The 21,409-nt window shown below is 44.6% G+C and overlaps 1 protein-coding gene across 2 annotated transcripts in view; it reads right to left on the reverse strand.

Annotated features, from left to right (window-relative positions):
• Window positions 1–4,059: 4,059 nt before the first annotated feature.
• Window positions 4,060–21,409, reverse strand: part of RTN1 (reticulon 1) — a 179,680-nt gene continuing 162,330 nt past the window's right edge. For both annotated transcript variants that reach the window (XM_054971529.1, XM_054971530.1), the window contains 6 exons: window positions 18,019–18,226; window positions 14,516–14,654; window positions 11,682–11,751; window positions 10,754–10,800; window positions 7,273–7,331; window positions 4,060–5,475 (listed from right to left, as the gene is read on the reverse strand). In XM_054971529.1, the coding sequence (XP_054827504.1) occupies window positions 5,433–5,475; window positions 7,273–7,331; window positions 10,754–10,800; window positions 11,682–11,751; window positions 14,516–14,654; window positions 18,019–18,226 (566 nt within the window). In that variant the 3' untranslated portion in view covers window positions 4,060–5,432. The remainder of the gene's footprint in view (window positions 5,476–7,272; window positions 7,332–10,753; window positions 10,801–11,681; window positions 11,752–14,515; window positions 14,655–18,018; window positions 18,227–21,409) is intronic.

Here is a 21,409-nt window from a genome sequence, read left to right on the forward strand (position 1 = left end):
AAAAATTTCATCCTTTTGGGGGGTGGGTATGGTGTAGTGGTTATCATCATAGTGTAGGAGCTGGAAACCTGGGCTCCAAAACCCCAAGCTGGCATGAAGCCTGGTTGGTGCCCTTGGGCTCCAGCATCCTACATCGTAAGGTTGTTGGGAGGATAAAATGGTGCAAAGGGGAGTGATGTACAGGAATGAACTCAGGGATGGATAAAAATGTACAAAATGCACAATTTTTTGTAGGACAAGAAAGAAGTTTATTCCCAGTTTATCTGCTGCTTCTTTACTCCCCAGACGACCCACAAATACTTGATAATACTTGAACATCTGTAAGCAGAAGACAATTTAAAGGCAGTTTAAAGACCAATAGTATTTACAGTAAAGAGTCCAGTAGCACCTTTAAGACTAACTGACTTTATTATAGCAATGTTTCGAGACCCACAGCTCTGTTTGTCAACTCCTCTGGAAATAGAGCTGTGGATCTCGAAGTTTCTGCTACAATAGTCTTAAAATCAAAAAGAGTCCAGTAGCACCTTTAAGACTAACCAATGTGGGCTTTCGGGAACCACAGATCTCTTTGTCAGATGCATCTGGCAGGGAGAGCTGTGGTTGTCGAAGGCTCATACTGCATTGGAAATGGATGGGCTAGCTATTTGGCTGCTACAAACTAACAGGGCAAACTCCTTTGAAGCCAACTGATACACACACTAAAAGGAGATGTTTACATATACTAGCAAAGGAATGTTTTGATTGCACCCTCCCCCTTCCTCCCCCTAATTGCCTCTTCTCTCTCCTCCTCTTCTGTATTTGACCAGTCTCTGTATCAGGCATCTGACGGAGAGAACTTGATTCTCGAAAGCTTACGCTACAATAAAATTGGTTAGTCTTAAAGGTGCTACTGGACTCTTTTTGATTTTGCTACCACAGACTAACACGGCTAACTCCTCTGCATCTATGACCATGAATAGTCTTAAAGGTGCTACTGGACTCTACTATTTTGCTACTACAGACTAACATGGCTAACTGGATCAGTGAGCAGTATTTACAGCACAATCCTAAACATGTATACTCAGAATGGGATGAGTGGTATAAAACAACTCTTTTCCTCTGGGTTGTGCAAGTGAGGAGAGAGAAGGGACTGCCTAGAATCCCAAATGCCCCCAAGATCCATAGATTGGCCCTTGTTAAGAATCACTAGCTTAATATTTATATGGTCCTTTTCAAAGTGTTCACAGTGCATCACGTACATTTTCTTGTAAAAATGTTCCACAAGCAACTAATTGTGCAGAAACCTTGGGCGGCAGCTTGGGGAGGGGGGTGTTCAGAGCCATACCAGGACATAATTACATGTTTGAGTAATAAATGTAGTGAGAGAGTTGTTAAACTTCCCCTACTCTAAAAATAAAACCATAAACTAGTGTAGTTTGGATGGGGAAATTCCTGAATATTGGAGTGGAGCCTGGGGATGGCAGGTTTTGGGGAGGAGAGAGATCTCAGATATAATGCCATAGGACCATCCCAGGGTTGCCAGATCCAGGTTGTAAAATTCCTGGAGATTTGGGGGTGGAGTCTGGAGAGGGCAGGGTTTGGGGACGGGTGGGACCTCAGCAGGTGTAATGCCATAGAGATCACCCCCCCCAAAAGAGCAGCCATTTTCTGCACTCACCCACCCCAAAAGCAGCCATTTTCTCCAAGACAACTGAACTCTGTTGCCTGAAGGTCAGTTGCAATTCCAGGAGATCTCGAGCCACCATCTGGAGGCTGGCAGCCCTAGACCATCCCTTAAAGCCTTTATTTTCTCTGGGGAACTGATCTCTGTGGTCTGGAGATCAGTTGTAATTCCAGGAGATCTTCAGGCAGGCCCCACCTGAAGTCTGGAAACTGTAACTCATCTGGAGATAACAGAAGGAACAGGTATGCTACCAACCCAGGTAGGGGAGGGAACTTCAGTGACACACAGGAGAAACAGCTCTGGTGCCTTTTGTCACCAGGCTTCAGGGACTGTGTTTCTCTTTGCTTGTGGTCCTTCAAGACCACACTCCTTGACAGCGTGACACTTTCTGTCCGCATCTCATAGTCCTCACAAATGTAAAATCTTCTAAATGCTTAGGCCATGGAGGAAACCTCAACCTAGGCGAGGTGCTTATTAGACATCAATGAACATGTGCAGATCTGTATAAGTGCTTTGAAAGTAACCAGGCCATATTTAGCATCCAAAGATTCATTTGCACACACAAGAAATAGTGTTTGCAAATTATGGTTACCAACTTCCAGGTGGGGGCTGAACTGCTCCTGGAAATACAACTTATCTCCAAATTACAGAGATCAGTTCCCCTGGAGAGAATGGCTGCTTTAGAGGGTGGATTCTATAGCATTATACTCTACTGAGGTCCCTCCACTCCTCAAAACCTACCCTCCCCAGGCTCTACCCCCCAAAAAACCTCCAAGAATTTTCCAACCCAGAATTGGCAACCCTAGTTCACATCTCTGCTCAAGCTTTGATAAAATAGTCCAGCAGTTCTATCCCTTCTGCTTTCAATCAATCTCCCACTTCCACTTTACTGATACAAACGGCCCCACAGATCAACTTGGTTGGTCAGCCACATGGAATGCACAGGGGTTTCTGACGATTTAAAAGCAGTAGTTGTAGATTTGGGATAATTTATAACTTACTGGAAGCAGAGACTTTGCAAAAGAATCATGTTGTACACTGACTTTCTGAGACTGCGCTGGGGCCTTATTCTGCCTTCAGTGCTATCATTATTTGTGGTCTTTGCTAGTACTATTCATAATTTCCCTACCAATCCTTTCCAGACAGTGAGAAGCAGATTTTCCTGAAGAAATCCTCAACCACCTCTAGTACTGCCAAGGAGAACTTCCCACCTATCAGGAATATTGACAATTTCTCCTCCAACCAGATTCTGCAGCGAAAAACAGATGAGATGAAGATCACCTCTTTTGTTCTGAACATAACTTGGAAACTGCACACTTGCTAGGAAGGGAGAAAGAAGTTGAGCCTTCGACCTCCACTTCGTTCCTCTATTCAAAACTACCTTCTCCCTTCTTCTGTCAGCATTTTAAAGGAGAATAATCCTATTAAAACACTCCCCCCCATTAGAGCTCAGCGCATGAGAGCAACAGTGTGATGCAGGGAGGATATTGCCATTGTGTGTGTTATGCACTATCAAGTTGCTTCGGACTTATGGCGAGCCTATGAATTAATTAACTCCCAAACTTCCTATCACTGACAGCCTTGCTCAGGTCTTGCAAAGTGAAGGCCGTAGCCACTGTCATTAGACAGGGGTTCTCAATATGGTACCTGGGGGTGCCATGTCACCACCTGCTGACACCGTTCCTGGTGCCCACCAAGTGCTTTTAGAAAGGGAGGGGCACATAGGTTTTTGCATAGCGGGGCTTCCGATTGGCCACTGGTGATTTGAATGGCCGTGCAGATTTTTAACAGTGTTGCTCTGGCGGCAGCGCTCACCACAGCACGACCTTCACTGTATGACTGAAGGTAAGCTGTGTGTATAAAAGAAAATATTTTTGAACTAAGTGTTCATTTTAAAAGGCATCGTGTTAAGCAGAGCTTTTGCCTGAAATCTTGAAGAGTATGCATAGGGTTGCCATGCCCCCAGTGGGGGCAGGGATCCCCTGCTCCCCCAGCACCACTCACCCGGCCAGCAAGGAGGGAAAGGTGGGGGAACAGGCCTCCCGGGTGCACTCCTGGGGCAGCGCGACATCAGTCTTGGGAGTGACGTCAACGTGTACCCCGAGAGCACTCCCGCAGTTCACAGCAGGCCAATTTGGGCCCCAAATGGTGGGAGCATAAGGGGAAGTGACAACCCTAGTTATGCATAACCTCACTTCCTGACATTTTGTGGTTGGTTCCACCTCCTGAGGCAGCCATTGTGTAGTTGAGTCCACCACCCTGTGCCAGAATGCAGCGGTATTCGCAGTCTCAAAAAAGTTAGGGACGCCTGCATTAGACTAATATTATATGAATTCCAGCTGTATTTGCTATATGATAATAAAATTGTGATCAAAATAGCAAAAAAAACAAGAATATCTTGTGTAACATTTAGTAACATTTATTTCTGCATTCGGTATCAAGTACATAAGTGCAAATATTCAGAGTCCATAATTAAGTCCTACAGAGAACATCATACAAATTTGTGATACATGAAACAAGCCGGAAGTCTTCAGTTCCCGTACATGTAAATCAGCCTGTTGATCCCTTGACAATCAAAAAAGAAAAAAAAAAGCACTGGGTGGGTTGGTTTGATGTTTTTCTTTCTTTTTTTGAGAGAGAGAGACAGAGAATTATACAAAATGGATTATACCATATAAGTACCGATTGCTCTTTTGTTTTTATTACTTGTGCTGGAAAAAAGAAAACACACGTAAAGACATCAGTCTACGATTCTAGGATAGTTAGTAAAGAGGACCCCAACCACCAAACCCAGTGGACAAAGAAGCAAACGGCATCAGTGCACTAAACAGAGGAAAGCCCCTAGCCACACATAACATTAAAAGTTATTGAAGCAAAGCCAATAGAAGAAATTGTCGTCATCGTAGTAGTAGTAATAGTAGTAGAAGCACTAGAAAATAAAAAGGAGAAAGTTTAATAATTTTTTTTTTTAGGCTCTCACCATCATGCACTTGAGAAGCAACACAAGAACCACACCTAGGATACTTTTTCTCTTTACTATACTTTAGTGCTTGACACACGTGATTGCAGATAAGTCTAGAGAGTACAGAAACAGAAGAAGAAGAAAACAGACGGCTGCTTCACTGTTTCACATCTCCCGAGATCTTGGTGTTTTGCGAGAGGGAGGAGAAAGAGATCGTGGGTGAAGACAGATCTACATTATTAAAGAAGGGTGAACTTTCTGGAAGCACCCTCACTATGTTCAGTCCAAATGTACTTTTCTTTCGGGGGGGGGGGAACCAACCCAAGAGTTGTGCAAGTTTGAAGCAGAAGCTGGCTGTGTGCACAGTACTGATTGGCCAGTATATCATTGTGGCACTAAGAAACCTTTTCCTACCCCCATCCCCAGGGCAATTTTGTACTTAATATAATAAGGTGAAAAATGACCAGAGAAATGCATGAATGTTCACACAGCCGTTTTATTTTATTTTTTCTGAAGCACTGCTGAAGGGCACCTGATAAGGTGGGCCAGTAGATGGATCACAGGCATGTACACCAGACATTTCGGCTCTGAAGCCGGAAGGAAGCCAGGCTCTCTGTCCCTGCACCCCACAGCTGAAAGACATGCTACAAACTCTCCTCTTATGCAAAATCTGTCTTCACCCAGAGAGAGCAAGAGTGAGAAAGAAACAATAAATTATGCAGTAAAAAGTAAGAACAGAGCTGTTTTCATCCCAGACTCCCTCATCATTCACTCCTGCAAGGTGATGAATCCTCGCTGCTGCCACCTCTACTCAGCCTTCCTCTTCGCACCTGGGATTTTTGCTTGGATCCTACAGGTGAAAAATAGAATGTCAAAAAAGGAAGAAAAATAGGTTGAACAGAGATTCTCTCAAGCTGTTCCACAGCATTGATTCATTTTCCTCCCTAGGAGGTGACCTTTTTCATACCACTTCTTTCCTTCAAGAAAATGGAGAGCTGAGCTTTGCCCGCCATGTGAGAAGCAGCCCAGCTCGGCTCGTTTTGCAACCGGAAAAGCTTCCCTCGAACAGGCTATCCCTACCCTAAGAGGCAAGGAAGGCCGAGAAGAGGCTTGAAGCATTAGGCGTAGTTTGCACAGCACACCATGAAGAAACTCTGCAAAGCATCTAACTCTCCCGTCCGTCTGAAGGAACAAACGGATGTGAGGAAGATCTCAGATCTCTGTTCATCTATAAAAGGTATATTACCTCCCCCCGCCACACATACAACAGTTTCACTGAAGGGTTTGGATTCATTTAGCAACACTGTGCAGGAACTGAATAGTTAACCCCTCGCTTGTCTCTCCATACGGCCCTGATCCAGACTGAGGCAGTATGTGCTAGCAGTCAGGGGTGGCAACAGGGTTTCTGATGCCTGAGGCTGCCCCTACGTGCGCACACAGAGAATTTCAGAGCCCCAGATTGCATGATGATGTCACTGCGTGTGACATCATCACGCAGCAAGTGGCGGGTGGCTGGGATGGCGCGCGGAGGCTGCCCGCGCCCCCAGTTAGGTGCAGCAGGTGGCTGAGGAGGTGCATGTGTGTCATCCCAGCCCTCCCGCTCCATTGTTCCGAACGCCGCCCTGGACACCTGGGCCCGCGGCTGCTGTACCCAGCCGGGAGCGTGTGTTGGCGGCAGCAGCGGCAGTGGCGGTGGCACAGGGTGGGAGGGCTGGCAGGCTGCAGCAGCTGCGGGCCAGGCGCAGCAGGCTGCCGAGGTGGCATGCGAGTGGCTTCCCATGCCTCCCGCTCAGCTGCCAGCGCTGCCACCACCAGCTCCGCGGCACGCACCCCCGCCCCTGGCGCCCCCTCCAGCACCCCTTTCGGTGCCTCAGCGCTCGAGGCAGGGGCTGGACCTGCCTCAATGGGCGCACTGGCCCTGCTAGCAGTTTACCTTTTAACAGCAGAGATCCATGATCTTTTGGTCATGTTGATTTTGTTCTCAAATGTTATGTTAGGTGATAAAAAGCCCTGCCTGTTTAGAAACCCTGTGGCTCCTTCAACAAGCTGCCCTGACACGCAGAGAAGGTTGATGAGGTTTGTCTCCGTGGATCACCCGTAGCTTTTCTGTGCCCTCCCAGGAAGAGTGCACCTCAGTGTGTCAGACTCACAGGACTAGCTCCTTGCCAGAGGTTTCCAGCATGGCAGGAAGCGCTGCAGAAGGGGGCAAGAGGCATAGCCTAGGCCAGTTGCCTTCTGGATCCTTGCCACCACCAGCAGGGTCCACATTCAGCCTCCACATTCAGACCTCCACAGGGATGAGGTGGGGGGAAAGAATCGTTACATTAAGGGCACATCAGTTTAGGAGCAAAACCAGAAGTGATGTCACCATGATTCTCCAGGATCGTCCCCCCCTGTAAACTCTGTAGTGATGTCACTTCCGGTTTTGCACTGTAAGTGACCCCTCCCCCCCATTTTTTCCTCCACTGCTCCACCATGCAGTAGTATGGACTGAAGGTGGAGGGAAGAGGTCTTCTGCTACAGTGGGAGATTTGGTAAGCCTAGGTAGGGGCCATATTGCAGGCCCTACTGGACACATTTGCCCTCTTTAATGGGTAGCTCTCAGAATTACCTGTCCCCCTCCAGGAAAGCTTTGTCTTAGACTTACTTTGCCACAACAGTATTCATGTGGGTCCTCACAAGTCCCAAATATTGATCAATCTGTGCCTGGAAAAATGAAAAAAATAAATTAGAGGAAAGAAATCAAAATGGTAAAAGAGTTCACAGAGGCAATTCACAGAACTGATAAAGTTTTGGCAGAGGTACTCATTATGTGACTTGCAGAGAGCCACATTTGCAATCACCATCAACCAAGGAGCTACATTTACTACCAACCTTGGCATGAGGCCTGCAGCTACCAACCTTGGCATGAGGCCTGCAGCTTACCCATGAAATAGCCAGCAGCTATTTCAAGGTGGGACCAACCACAAGCGCCCCCCGCTCCCCCAGGCAGGGGCCCTGACTGCTTTCCTGAAACATGAGGCAGAAGCCACACTGAGGAACAGTGCTCAGAAGAACCACAGGAGAAATATCAAATAGCCACATGTGGCTCCCAAGCCACTGAGTGTGTATTACCGCCTTAAACAAATTAAGATTGCTCTACCTTTTAAGGAAATATTGTCCAGTTGCTTGAAGACTTAAACTGACCAAGATAACTTGCTAGAGCTGATTTACAGCTGCCACTATCATGGCATATAGAATTATGCAGCCTTTTCATTGTGCAACTTAAATAAAATCCCATAGTGGTTTTGTGGTTGGGTTGCAAATCAGTACCCTGCTGGTTCGAATCCCAGTACTAGCATGAGCTCTGCAGGCAACCTAGGGTAAGCCACTCCTCTCAGCCTGAGCTCCCCAGTTGTATTGTGGGGATAATAATAACGCTGACTTTGTTCACCATTCTGAGTGGGGCGCTAATCTGTCTAGAAAAGTGATATATAAGCACAATGTTGTTGTTATTACAACTATTAATACTAATACTAATAATTGTCCCTGCTGATTTAGTACTAGTTAATTTCCATTTTTAATTGTATTACTGTTTTATGCTGTGTTGTTTTAATTTTTTATTTATTTTATTGCTCCTATTGGCCTGAGCGAGAGGGAAGGCAGCATGCTATAGCCCAATCTCTTGTGTTCTCCTGTGTAGTATTTCATTTGTCCCTTCTGCATGTGCTGCCACTGACACGTATTGGTTGTCTACTTCTATATACGACTGGCACGGTGGCATCCTTAGCATGCTGCAAACAAAAGGAAAATGGTTTTAAAACTCAGCCTAAAAAGGAGAATGAACTAAGAGGGTCAAGCTAACCTATAAAAGTATAAAAATTTAATATTTATTGCCAATTGTGTACACAAACACCATAAAATAAAAATATAAAAGTTTAAATATCAGAACTTCTATAAAATACACACAAAGTTAAAAACTGATTAAAAACCAGGTGTTGATATTAAAATAGCAATAGCAAAATTAAAATAAAATATGTATAATAATTCTTGTTTCATTTTTCTTTTTTAGCTATTTTAATACCAACACCTGGTTTTTAATCCATTTTTAATTCAACTTTAATTATTATTGGAATAATTAATTCCTGGATGTGTGTGGTTATAGTTAGGATTTTAATGACCACCAAGGAAGGCCGATATGGGCCGAAACGTGTCTGGTCAATTTATTTTTAGATACTGTATTATTCATGATAAAGTATTTGTTTGATACGTATATATACGGTCGTTGGATTCTCCATCAATTTTTCTGGAATTTTTAACTTTGTGTGTATTTTATAGGAGTTCTGATATTTAAACGTTTATACTTTTATTTTATAGTGTTTGTGTACACAATTTGTAATAAATATTAAATTTTTATACTTTTATAGGTTAGCTGGATCCTTAGCATGCGGCTCCATGATTGGTGAGTTGTGGTGGGGTTGCTATGGACTCTGGTGCAACTGTTCTGCTCTCAGCTCCATGGAGTTGGGTCTTTGTTGTCAATGTTTCTGAAGGGAAGGCACTGGATATTGATTAGTTGTGCTGCCATCGTGCCAGTATTGGTATTCCACCAGCACACAGAGCTTAGGTTTTGACTGCAATGTAACTGAATGTCACATTGTGGATGTTAATGACTGAAGATGCTATTAAGTGCTTAAAAGACTTGTCACTAATGGAAATTTTGTCTGTGTACTCTTTGGGAAAGATGAAATTTGAAACGGGATTAACCAGGATCTAGGCAACCCATCAGAGGAATATTATTCATCATTTTGGAATTATTCACAGCCATCTGGGGTTGTCTTCACTGTATGAATTTATAATAGTTGGATTCTCCCTCACTACTTGGATACCTGGTGCTCAGGACCTAATACATCACACTTAAAAGAATTGTGGTTATATGGTGCTATTTATATATTTGCACTTTAGGATATATATGCAATGAGAGACATATATATATAACAGCACTTTTTGCACCAGCACTTTATTGTTATTATTGATTAAATGTTGTGAGGTCCCTTGTATTGTAGACTCATATGGATTGTTGTTCCAGCTGTGAGTAAGAGTACTTGAGGAAATTCCTATTGTATAATTGTGATCTTACTGTGGGTTTAATGCATTTATGAATTGTTAATAAACAGAGTTGCATTATATTGGATATACTAAGCTCATTAGTAAATTTACGCAGGATTTTTTTGTTTTTTAAGGTTATTGACTGCATTACTCTCTTTGATTGGATATCGTGCCAATGTTGGTATTCCACCAGCACACAGAGCTTAGATTTTGACTGTCAATGTAACTGAATGCCTATCTGTTTTAATATTGGATTATTTTATGCTGCTGTTTTAAAAATTGTTTCTATTGCTATCTTTAACATATCTGTTTTAATATTGGATTATTTTATGCTGCTGTTTTAAAAATTGTTTCTATTGCTATCTTTAACATCTGCTCTTTAAACTGTACAGTCCTGTATAAAAATGTAATATGATATGAGCTGTTTGCAAAGAGTCAAAGCAGGCTCAAACTGAGCATAAGTAGAGGGGGCAAACTAACAATGTTTACTCAATAGTGAGTCCGTTTTAATTTCTAATTAAAAATCAGCACAACGTTGGCACAGGATTTGCAAGGGTGTGTGTGTGTGTTTTTGTGTGTGTAAGAGCAGTATGCTATCTGCCCTGACAATCATAAATTGCAGCAAACAAATGTGTAGGTGTGCCCAAGGGGACATATGCTCATTTCTTTTCATCTGAGTGCCATCTCTTATCCAAGTTCACTGGAGAGGCGGCACAGACATTTTCCAAATAAAACAGTAAATAAATAAATATCAAACAGGCTTTGCAGGTATGTATAAAAGCACCAAAAACATGAACAGCAACAAGCAAATGTCTGTTTCTATCCATAGCTATTTCCATGGTGGCTAAAAGGATTCTCACTTGGTAATATAGACCCCCAATGGCTCTTATGTCCCAAAGCCTTTATTAGAGAAATACTGCCCAATAAACGTAGCTGTTAACATTTCCTTGGCAACTGCCCATGTCTCTTGAGGAGCTCTACTTGATGATTTGAGAATCGTTGTTCAAATCAACAGCTGTACATCAGGCTTTTTGACATACCTGGTACTTGTCATATACGACAGGTAGAGTAAACATTGAGACCACAGCTAGACAGGGAATAAGAGAAAGAATGTTAACCAAACATCTCCAAGCTTCATAAATACGTGCGTCACACACACTGCAAATTGTGTGCCCTGCCCAAGGAAGGTGTAAAAGCAAGGATAACTTGAGGCTGATTAAAATTTCTGGCAATACAGGGAGCTATGATGTGCTTTCCTTGACCTGGATGGCCCAGGCTAGCCCGATCTTGCCCGATCTCAGAAGCTAAGCAAGGTTACTCTGATTAGTACTTGATGGGAGATCACCAAGGAAATCCAGGGTTGTTATGCAGAGGCAGGCAATGGCAAACCACCCCTGATGTGTCTTGCCTTGAAATCCCTACAGGGTTGCCATAAGTCAGTTGTGACTTGACAGCACTCTACACACACACTATGGTGTTTGTTCACACGCTGGCTGATTCCGCACACGTTGGATAATGCACTTTCAATGTACTTTATCAATCGTTTGAGGTGGATTTTTTGTTCCGCACACGAAAAAATCAATTCCAAATGATCTATAAAGAGGATTGGAAGTGCATTATCCAACATGTGCGGAATCAGCCATCCTGAGAACAGAAATTTCCTCCCTCTTTCCCTCCCACTGCAGCTCCCCGATCTCCCCGTCATACTGCTCTTGGGACACAGGGGACCCCAAGGAACTGCAAGAAGGGCAAACCAGAGGTCTGCAGCAGGAAGGGGGAAATGGTGAAAATTACCCGTCCCTTTTCATTCGTGGAAAATTTAGTCTGGTTGTTACATAAACAATTTGTGGTAGCTTGCTAGGAAAGGCAGAGGGAAACAATTCTGGTGGAGCTGATGGTACTGTTTTGTCTAAAGATGTCGCTCCTTAAATTGAAACAGGAGATCTTAAAACAAATGATGCACTTTACCCATTATCAGAAGAGTCAGGCCATTGAAGAGTGCTCCAACATAAGTCAACAGCCACATTAGTACTGCAAACTAAATTAAAATAAAATAATTAACAACTCCTACAAGCACATTCGACTGCAGAACAGCAAATTACTCTGGAAAACTTAGCTTTTTCACATCCGCATACTGTTTATCATCCCATCAATTTAGCTAAGCCTGTACATCAACATATTATAATCATTGTTGGCTCTTTCAAACCAATTTGTTTATGTTCTTTGTGTCCTCTCTGAGTTCTTGGCCACAGCTGTGGAACCTCAGAATTTGGGAGTCAACATCAAATTCAGCAACCTGAGAGTCCCAGCTTTTTTTAAAACCAAGTTTCTAGTCCTTACGGTTTGCATATATAAGGGAAATGGGAGTTAACAAGGATTTACTGATCTTTAATAACAGAACTTCAGAGCCCAGCATACTTCTTGTGCCTAGCAGAACAAATTATGCAAAGTAAGCAAATATATACTAATTTGTATAATTTATACATGCAGTAGAAATGAGCTTCTCTTGGTATAGGACATAATTTATTTCAACGCAGAACTGTCATTGATTTTAAGAGTAGAGTAAAAACAAACCAGTCTATAATATCTTAACAAACCAATTTACTGGCACATCTTGATGACCTTTCCTGTGGGTAACTTTTAATTCTACACTGCCTTAAAAATCAATAAATAATTAGTTTCCATTGACAAACCCCCAAAATATATGTGATGCATTGGCATTTCTGCCATCTCTGATACAAGGATAATAGGATGTTTGGGGGGCAGCATTCGTGGTCATAGGAGGATAGGGACGAGGATAAAATGCCCCCCTCTCTTTAAATTACAGGTGGCATTTATCCTAGACCCCCAAATCTAGTTTAGGTGTTTGAGGGATCCCCTTTCTTGCAATATTCCAAGAAGCGGCCTGAATCAGGTGAAGGCAAAAAGCACCCCATTGGTCCAAGGACAAGCTTTGTAGGCACAGATGCCTCTGGGAAATTTACAGTCAGGCATGATGTAAACAGCCTTCTCCTCTGGTGCGTCCCCAATACCATGGCTTGGCTCCTATGATCGCTTTCCATACTCCTCCACCTGAAGCCAGCTGGGTGACCTTGGGACAGTCACAGCTCTTCCAGAGCTCTCTCAGCCTCACCCACCTCAGAGGGTGATTGTTGTGGGGATAATAATGACATACTTTGTAAATCGCTCTGAGTGGGCGTTAAGTTGTCCTGAAGGATGGTATATAAATCGATTGTTGTTGATTATTGATTATTGTTATCATCATCATCATCATCATTATTATTATATGTGCTTAGCTGTGTCTGCCGCTCAGGTTATGTCTTCTGTTTGCGCAATTGACAACCATTGCTCTGGCACACACAAATGTTCTAGTGGCAAAAGAGCTGGGCTGGGCTGCAGCTGGAACAAAGTGAGTGTGGAACATGGTCATAGGATCCAAGCGCTGGCATCTTCAGCAGCATACCACATCTGAACAAAGAGGCTTCATTTAGCCCTCGTGGCTAATAGCCATCGACGGATCTATCCTCTATGAATATGTCCGAGCTATTCCTGGCCATTAGTTTATCTTATGGAAGTGAATTCTACAGACGTTGCCTGACAAAGTAATTTCTTTCATCTGTCCTGAATTTACTGCTCAATAGTTTCATTGCCTTGGCTTGAAAGTTAACCCAAGTGCAGAAATCAGAAAGAGGAATTCAATTTTCCAGCCTGCTCTCTCTCCCCCACCCCCCTGCAGTCTACTAAGGGCCAAGCTACAAGTGACGCCTGACACAGGTTGGACACTTGTCAGCTTCCCTCAAGTTTTGATGGGAAATGTAGGCATCCTGGTCTTGCAGCTTGGCTCTCCAGCTGCTGTCCAATGGACTTTTCAACTGTCGCTTGTCCAACATTCCGCCAGGCTGCCTACATTTCCCGCCAAAACTTGAGGGAAGCTGTCCAACCTATGTCATTCGTCACTTGTAGTTTGGCCCCAAGAAACAACTCCCACTGAGAGCCAAGCTACAAGTGACGCCTTACCCAGGTTGGACACTTGTCAGCTTCCCTCAAGTTTTGATGGGAAATGTAGGCATCCTGGTCTTGCAGCTTGGCTCTCCAGCTGCTGTCCAATGGACTTTTCAACTGTCGCTTGTCCAACATTCCGCCAGGCTGCCTACATTTCCCGCCAAAACTTGAGGGAAGCTGTCCAACCTATGTCATTCGTCACTTGTAGTTTGGCCCCAAGAAACAACTCCCACTGAGAGCCAAGCTACAAGTGACGCCTTACCCAGGTTGGACACTTGTCAGCTTCCCTCAAGTTTTGATGGGAAATGTAGGCGTCCTCGTCTTGCAGCTTGGCTCTCCAGCTGCTGTCCAATGGACTTTTCAACTGTCGCTTGTCCAACATTCCGCCAGGCTGCCTACATTTCCCGCCAAAACTTGAGGGAAGCTGGCAAGCGTCCAACCTGTGTCATTCGCCACTTGTAGTTTGGCCCTGAGTCCCTTGAAATGCTGCTTCCCCAAGGGTGCAGGGACCTCAAGGAAGAGCTGCAGGGTCTGACGGTTGACGGTGGGAGGAGAAATGCCTTTGCACGAGCAGAAAAGAAGGTTTAGATCCAAGCTATTGGCAGAACCTGGAATAGGAAGACAGAAAGAAATTTCTCTCAATCTGCTACACCGTAATGTTTTAAACCTTCTCTCGGAAGATGTTTTCAAAACCTTGAAAGGGCTACTGGCACAGCAGCCAAAGGACTGTAGGACTTCCTTCTGAAGTTCATCCAAGTTTCATTCCTTCAGCCTCTCTCCGCTCTTTTCTGATCACTTACTTTTAAGGAATCCACCAGATCCTGGACGAGGAAAAGCCTCCGGAGCTCTTTGACTGTGTTGTTGACGTACAATTGGAGGCAATCTGTGTATTTCTGAATCTGTTCCTGGGAAAGAGACATTTCCATCTCCAAGTAGTTTCTGTTGAAACACACACACACACAGGCAAGTTAGCTTATAAAGATGCAGTCATGTTTCTAAGGACTCTGTTCTCTGGTCTGTCTTCTTTTCCCTTCGTTGCATCCACCTGATCCTCCAGGGCAGAGATTGTCAGGCTATAGAGCATACACAGACTGTCAAAACAGTTCCTCCTGCTTACAGCTGTTGGGCAGCATCCTTGCAAAATGGGCCAACACACTGTAGCCTGCTGCTGTGCTGACAGCTTGCAACAACCTCAGAAATCAGAGCTCTCTGTTTGCTCTGGCATCACATCTATTACACCAGCATTCCCGCCCCCCACACACACATTCCCTTTTGAGGCCTGTCCTCTGAGAGCTAAACTCTATGTTACAAGGGACGTGAATTGGGACACAAGTGCCTGACCCGATTCACCATCACCTGTAAGAACTGGATACCGTGCCTTGAAAGTGTTTGGTTGCTCCACTCAGCAATGCTGGTGAAAATGGTATGAGAGAGAAACTGGAAGTCCCTCCTTTCTTGCAGTACTCTGGAGGTGAATGGATTGCTTTCCAGGTAACTTACTCAGTTCTTACCAATTCTCTTTACACTAGACTTCTTACATGAGAATGCTCAAGTTTAGGGAGACGCAATGTTAGCCGGGAAGCGTAGTTTCACCTTCCTACACTAGGGCCCTTTTCACACTGCTTATGGGGACTCGCAACGATGCAGAACATGGCGCTACAAACACGGAAAATTGCGTTTTTTCACACGAGATTTGTGCGACATCATGTGAGATTTGCGCGACATGGTGTGAGATTTGCGCAATGTCATGCAAATCTTGCGCGAGAAAACGCGATTTCCCACGTTTGTAGCGCCATGTTCTGCGTTCTTGCAAGTCCCCGTAAACAGTGTGAAAAGGGCCTAAGGTAGTTTTAAAAGACAGAGCCAGCAAAGATCGCTCCTTGGAGGCAAAGATTAAATTAAACCCTCTTTCTTTCTCCCCCCCTTTTCTCTCCCCCACCTTTCCCTTCTTCCCTTCCTCCGCGAACACCTGCCAAAGGTGAGCTTCACTGTGGTGCATTGCAGGGCATCAGAAACCTCATTTTGCAACTTTGCCTTTTGGCCAGACTTTGGAGCAGCTTAAAAGAAATTTGTTTGTTTGTTTGTTTATGTCATTTATAGTCCACCTTTCTCACTGAGACTCAAGGCAGATTACATAGAGTGAGATTAGTACAATCAGTATCAAGGGCATTTCCGTACAGTGCCAAGGACATTTCCATAGACAATGCCATAGGATATATAAAATAGAAGTTTACAAAGATACAGCATTAGCAAGGATCCAATACAGAGTTGAAGAATTGCTGAAACAGAACATAATCAATTCTAGGACTAACATTAGACAACATGAAGCACAAGTAGTATATAGGAGTACAAATTTAAAGCAACAGATAATATGTAAGGCAACATAGTGGTGAAATCTATGGTCCCTAGCGAGAGAGAAAGAGAGACAGCCTTTCTGAGAGCCAAGCTACAAGTGACGAATTACACTTGCCTGGCAAGTGAACAGACTCATGTGTATTCCTCCCTGTTCACTTGCCCTCCACTTGCCCTCCACTAGATCACTACATCACTTGTAGCTTGGCTCTCAGTGCAAAAGAGAGAGAGAGGGGAGAGGAGGGGGAGAAGGAGGAGGAGGAGGAGGAGGAGGAGGAGGAGAAAAGTGCCGCTTGCCATGGCTCCAGCCTAGATCTGCTGTGCTGGAGAGGCAGAGAAGAGGGGCATGTGTCCAGACAAGGGCTTGCCACAGCCTCGCAGCCATCAAAGCACTCTCTCTCGCTCTCTCGCTCTCTGTGTATCTTTTGGACAGATCCAGCAAAAATCGCTCCTCAGAGGGTTTGTTAATTTCATCTTCGTCTCCAAGGAGCGATCTTTTAAAACTACGCTTCCCAGCTAATATTGCATCTCCCTACACTTGAGCATCTTCATATAAGAAGTCTCTCGTTGAGAAACTCATCGGCACCAGCAAGTTTGGTTGGGCACCCGTGCCCCGACTCATGTCACACGTTGCATCTAATTTTGGCTCGAAAATGTCTGGATGTTGCTTCCGTTCCAGAACAGAAGCCGGCACAGTGTAGTGTGTGGTTGGACTAGGATACGGATTAGATTCTCTGCCATGAACGTGCCGTGGGTGACCTTGGGCCAGTCACACTCTCTCAACCTAACCTTACCTCACAGGGTTATTGCAAGGATAAAATGGCGGAACCATATAAGCTACTTGGGGTCCCCGTTGTGGAGAAAGGTGAAGTATTAAATGAAGCAAATAAATATAAACAACATCGGACAGAGGTGGCTGGGAAGGCTGGATCCCTGACCAGCCACAAGGGATCCAGAGCCTCCTGCGGAGGGAACAACAAACTGACCACACTGTGTGGGATAAATTCAAGATGAAGAGCCCAAAGAAGGGACAGCAGGATGGGTTGGGGCGGCTGGAAGAATTCTCTACCCACAGCTGGACAGTGGACAGAGCTGGCAGTACGGGGAATTGTGTTTCTACTTAAATTACAGCAATTAAGAGTAAATTAGCATAATGAATGTAAATTGGCACATACAAATTTTGCCCATTTGTCCCCCTCCCCTCCTTTTTTTTTGTCATCCATAGATGGCCACCCTGATCAGGGCACGGCAGCGCCTACAGCACTTGCCTTGTCAGTTTTTGTCCACATCCTGGGAGACCTTTTTCTTCTGCTCGGCCCTCAGACTTCCAAGCCTCGGCCTTGGCCAGGCTGCCTAGTAGCTTAAGGAGGAGATATGATTCGTTTTTAAGATACCTGGAACTGGCAGGGAACGTGACAGGTACAGCTGCCAACCTCCAGGTAGCAGGTACAGTTGCCAACCTCCAGAGTTATAATTGATCTCCGGACTACAGAGATTAGTTCCCCTGGGGGAAATGGCAGCTTTGAAGTACAGACTCTGTGGCATAACATCTTCCCAAACTCCACCTTCCCCAGGCTCCACTGCCAAATTTATTTTATTTTTATCTATCTTCATTTATATCCCAACTTTCTCCCAATGCAGCTTACATCATTCTCGCCTCCATTGTTTCCCTCACAACAAACCCTGTGAGATCGGTTAGGTTGAGAGTGTGTGATTGGCTCAAAGTCACCCAACGAGCTTCCATGGCAGAGGGGGGAATTGAACCTGGGTCGCCCAGATCCTCTGTCACTCTAGCCCCTACACTACAAATCTCCAGGAATTTCCCAACCTAGAGCTGGCAATCCTAGTGGGAGACTGCAAGCAGGGGGATAACTCGGGCAACGTGTCCCTTCCTTCACCTTTCTTGCTTTTGCAAAACAAAACTCCTGCAGCAAGCTCACAGAGCACTCACTTGAATGGGTGACCTTCATCTGTTTTCTGCACGGCCTGTAGGACTGACTTGTAGATTCTGAAGCTAATGGTGGCCGAGAGAGCCGCTAGCGCCAGGTAAGCGATCACGCTGACAACGCTGAACTGGGTCAGGGAGAACAGCAACAGCAGGATGCTCCCAAACATAATGCCCGTCTGTTTGATGTCACGCCAGTATAGCAGGTCAATAGCTGGGGGGGAAAGGGGGGGGACAAAACATGAAAGTCAGTTTCTGAAATGGCGTCAAGGTAGATTACTGCTGTGAATTCCCGAGCACCCACCTCTTGGGCAGAGTTGCAGCTGGAACAAAGAATTGGGTATAAACAGAGTGGGTGAAAACAGAGACTGACAACCGTAGTCTAACAAATAAGTATACAAATTAAATTAAACTCCTTCCAAAGGAAGTCACTATTTTTTTTTTAAAAAAACCCTCAGAATTCTGAATATGAAAAAATACTTACATATAGTAGGGTTTTTTTAAAACCTACATTTCTTTCCAAACCTGACCATCTTGGGACACCGTATCAGGATTGCATTTATCTGTGCTTTATATTGCCCCCCGTCTAGGCAGACATACAGATGAATATTTATTTATTTATTTATTTATTTATTTATTTATTTATTTATTTATTTATACCCCACCTTTCTTCCCAATGGATACTCAAAGTGGTTCACATCCTTCTCCTCTCCTCCATTTTATCTTCACAACAGCCCTGCGAGGTAGGTTAGGCTGAGAGCGTTTGACTGGCTCCAGGTTATACAGCAAGCTTTATTGGCAGAGCAGGGATTCAAACCCGGGCATTCCAGATCCTCCTTTGACACTCTAACCACTATGCAACATATAGAGCGGAACTACAAGTGACAAAAAGCACAGGTTGGACACTTGTTAGCTTCCCTCAAGTTTTGATGGGAAATGTAGGCATCCTAGTCTTGCAGATTGGCTCTCTGACTGCTGTCCGATGGACTTTTCAACTGTCACTTGTCCAACATTCCGCCAGGCTGCCTACATTTCCCATCAAAACTTGAGGGAAGCTGGCAAGTGTCCAACCTGTGTCAGGCGTCACTTGTAGTTCCGCTCATAGATCTTCACAATTACCCTGTAAAGTGCATGCCTGGGCTAAAACGCATGAGATCTTCCAGGAAGAAAGATTTTAACCTGCTTTTTCATGCCCAAATTCAATACTTTTAAACACGCCGTATTTTTTCCAAGTGGTGAGAAGTTCCTTGGGCTAGTGTTTACCCTGGGTTATTCCCTCTGGAGGAGAAAACACTGGAAGATTATGGTTTTTCTGTAGTAATTGCTTTATTTATAAATATACAAGTAGAAGACAAATGGTAGTAATTGGGTGGGAGACTGCCAATGCAGGTTTGCAGAGGCAGGCAATGGCAAACCACCTCTGTTAGTCTCTTGCCATGAAAACCCCACCAGGCATCACCATAAGTGATCAATGACTTGATGGCACTGTCCACCACCACCAGAATATAAGGAACACCTGCAGGGCAGCAGATCCACATCAGATCCCCAGAGAAAGAGCAAGAGAACGTGATCCACACCATGGCAGCATGTCTCTGGCCGTTTTCAAATGGCTAAAACCTCCAGAAAATCACGCAAAACTCACAGCACAACGGTGTCTTCATAGTGCGATGTCCAGTTTAACGGCGCGATTTCTGACATCATCACGCCATTAAACGGGAAATTGTGCCATGACGATGCCATCGTGCCACGAGTTTTGTTCGATTTTCCGGAGGCATTAACAGGTGTACGAAAACGGCCTCTTTCAGCATCCAAAGTGTATTTCCTTTTCACTCAGACACACACTTGCCCCCTCCATTCAGCCAAGAGGGGTGGGTCACCTCCCCCAGGACCTGATGGGCTGCTTAAAGACAGTAATTCAGGCTCATTTGTGTAGGGGTGTCTGCCATTACTGTTTCTTTCATGATGTAGGACAGAAAGTGCTACGGTGATCAGGGTACCAACTAGAGATGGGCACAAACAGAAAAAAAACCCAACATGATGTTCGTTGTTCGTTGCCATCCATGAACAGGGACTCACGAACAACCACGGACATGGCCCTGTTCACGAACATGTTCGTGGTTGGCTGTTCATGGGGGCCAGCAGGCTGTCCTCCAGCCATCATCCAAGTCAAGATCCCTACTGCACCACTCCCAGAAACATGACCTGAACAGGCACCAGAAAAGGTACCAATAATAAATAATAGCTTGGCCCAGAGCCTGGCAGCAGCCCTGGAACTTGAAGGGGTAGATCCCTATCCCACCACACACAAAAGAAAATTCAAGCTGTAATGCACTCTATCAAAATGCCAACAGCAACTGTCTCTCCCTTTCCACTGTCTGCAAAGTCAGAGCTGGGAGCCCCCCTCCCTGCTTCCCCCTGGTCTTTGCTCCCTTGTTGTAACAAATTTGGAGCTCCACACTTGAAAGGAAAACCTGCCTATCAAGCTAAATTGGGCTGAGATTGGGGTTTCCAGGGCAACAGCAGGAGTTCAGACAGAGTTCAGACAATCCCTGCCTAAGTTGCCAAGGGAATTGATTGTAGGTCCCAGACTGTCTGGTTTGACGAACAGCAACAAACAAGGCTTGTAACGACCACCTGTTCGTTTAGAATGGGGCCTCACAAACAGCTTGCTCATGAACAGCAGATTGGGCTGTTTGTAGCTTTTTTTTCGTATTGCTGTTCGTGCCCATCTCTAGTCCCAACCCACAGCGATACTTTTCTCAAGCTGTCAGCCTATCAGCCATACTGGTTTTGCTCATATTTTCTCCTCTTGCATAGTTTGAGCTGTCTCCCCTTCCCCAACCCACTCCTGCCGCTTTCACTCGAACAGAGCAGTTTCCAAGACTTTCTATTTCACAGTGTTGTCAAGGCAAGAGGAAAGATGCAAGAGGTGGCATGATGGACGGACACGACTTAAAGATATGAAGGAGAAAGATGAAAAGTATTGCACAGCACAGTTGTTCTGCCCCCTCCCCAGACATAAGACATTGATGCACACCCACTTCTCAAATGCCCTTCTGAAACCTTGATTGCAAAATATTAGTATTTTAAAAAGCCAAGCTGAGAATCAAGATTAGGAGGGCATTCTTGTGAAGGGGTCAGAAGAACTGTAGTGTAATGGAAGAGTTTAGGAGGTTGCTTTTATAAGGGAACAGGGTTGTAGTCTTTATGTAGTGTTTATTGTGTGTATTGCTTTGTTTTTACTGCTGCCTTTGTAACCCGCTTTCCGCATGATGGTGTGTCATGATGTCTTATTTTGCTTGCATTGATTTCCAGTTCTGTAATCCCAATCCTGTTGCATTCATTGGATGGCTTATGGTGTGTGATTGAATTTTTTAAAAAAAATTTGTCATCCATC

The sequence above is a fragment of the Eublepharis macularius genome, chromosome 2, assembly GCF_028583425.1.
Source record: "Eublepharis macularius isolate TG4126 chromosome 2, MPM_Emac_v1.0, whole genome shotgun sequence".
In the NCBI taxonomy this organism is placed as follows: domain Eukaryota; kingdom Metazoa; phylum Chordata; class Lepidosauria; order Squamata; family Eublepharidae; genus Eublepharis; species Eublepharis macularius.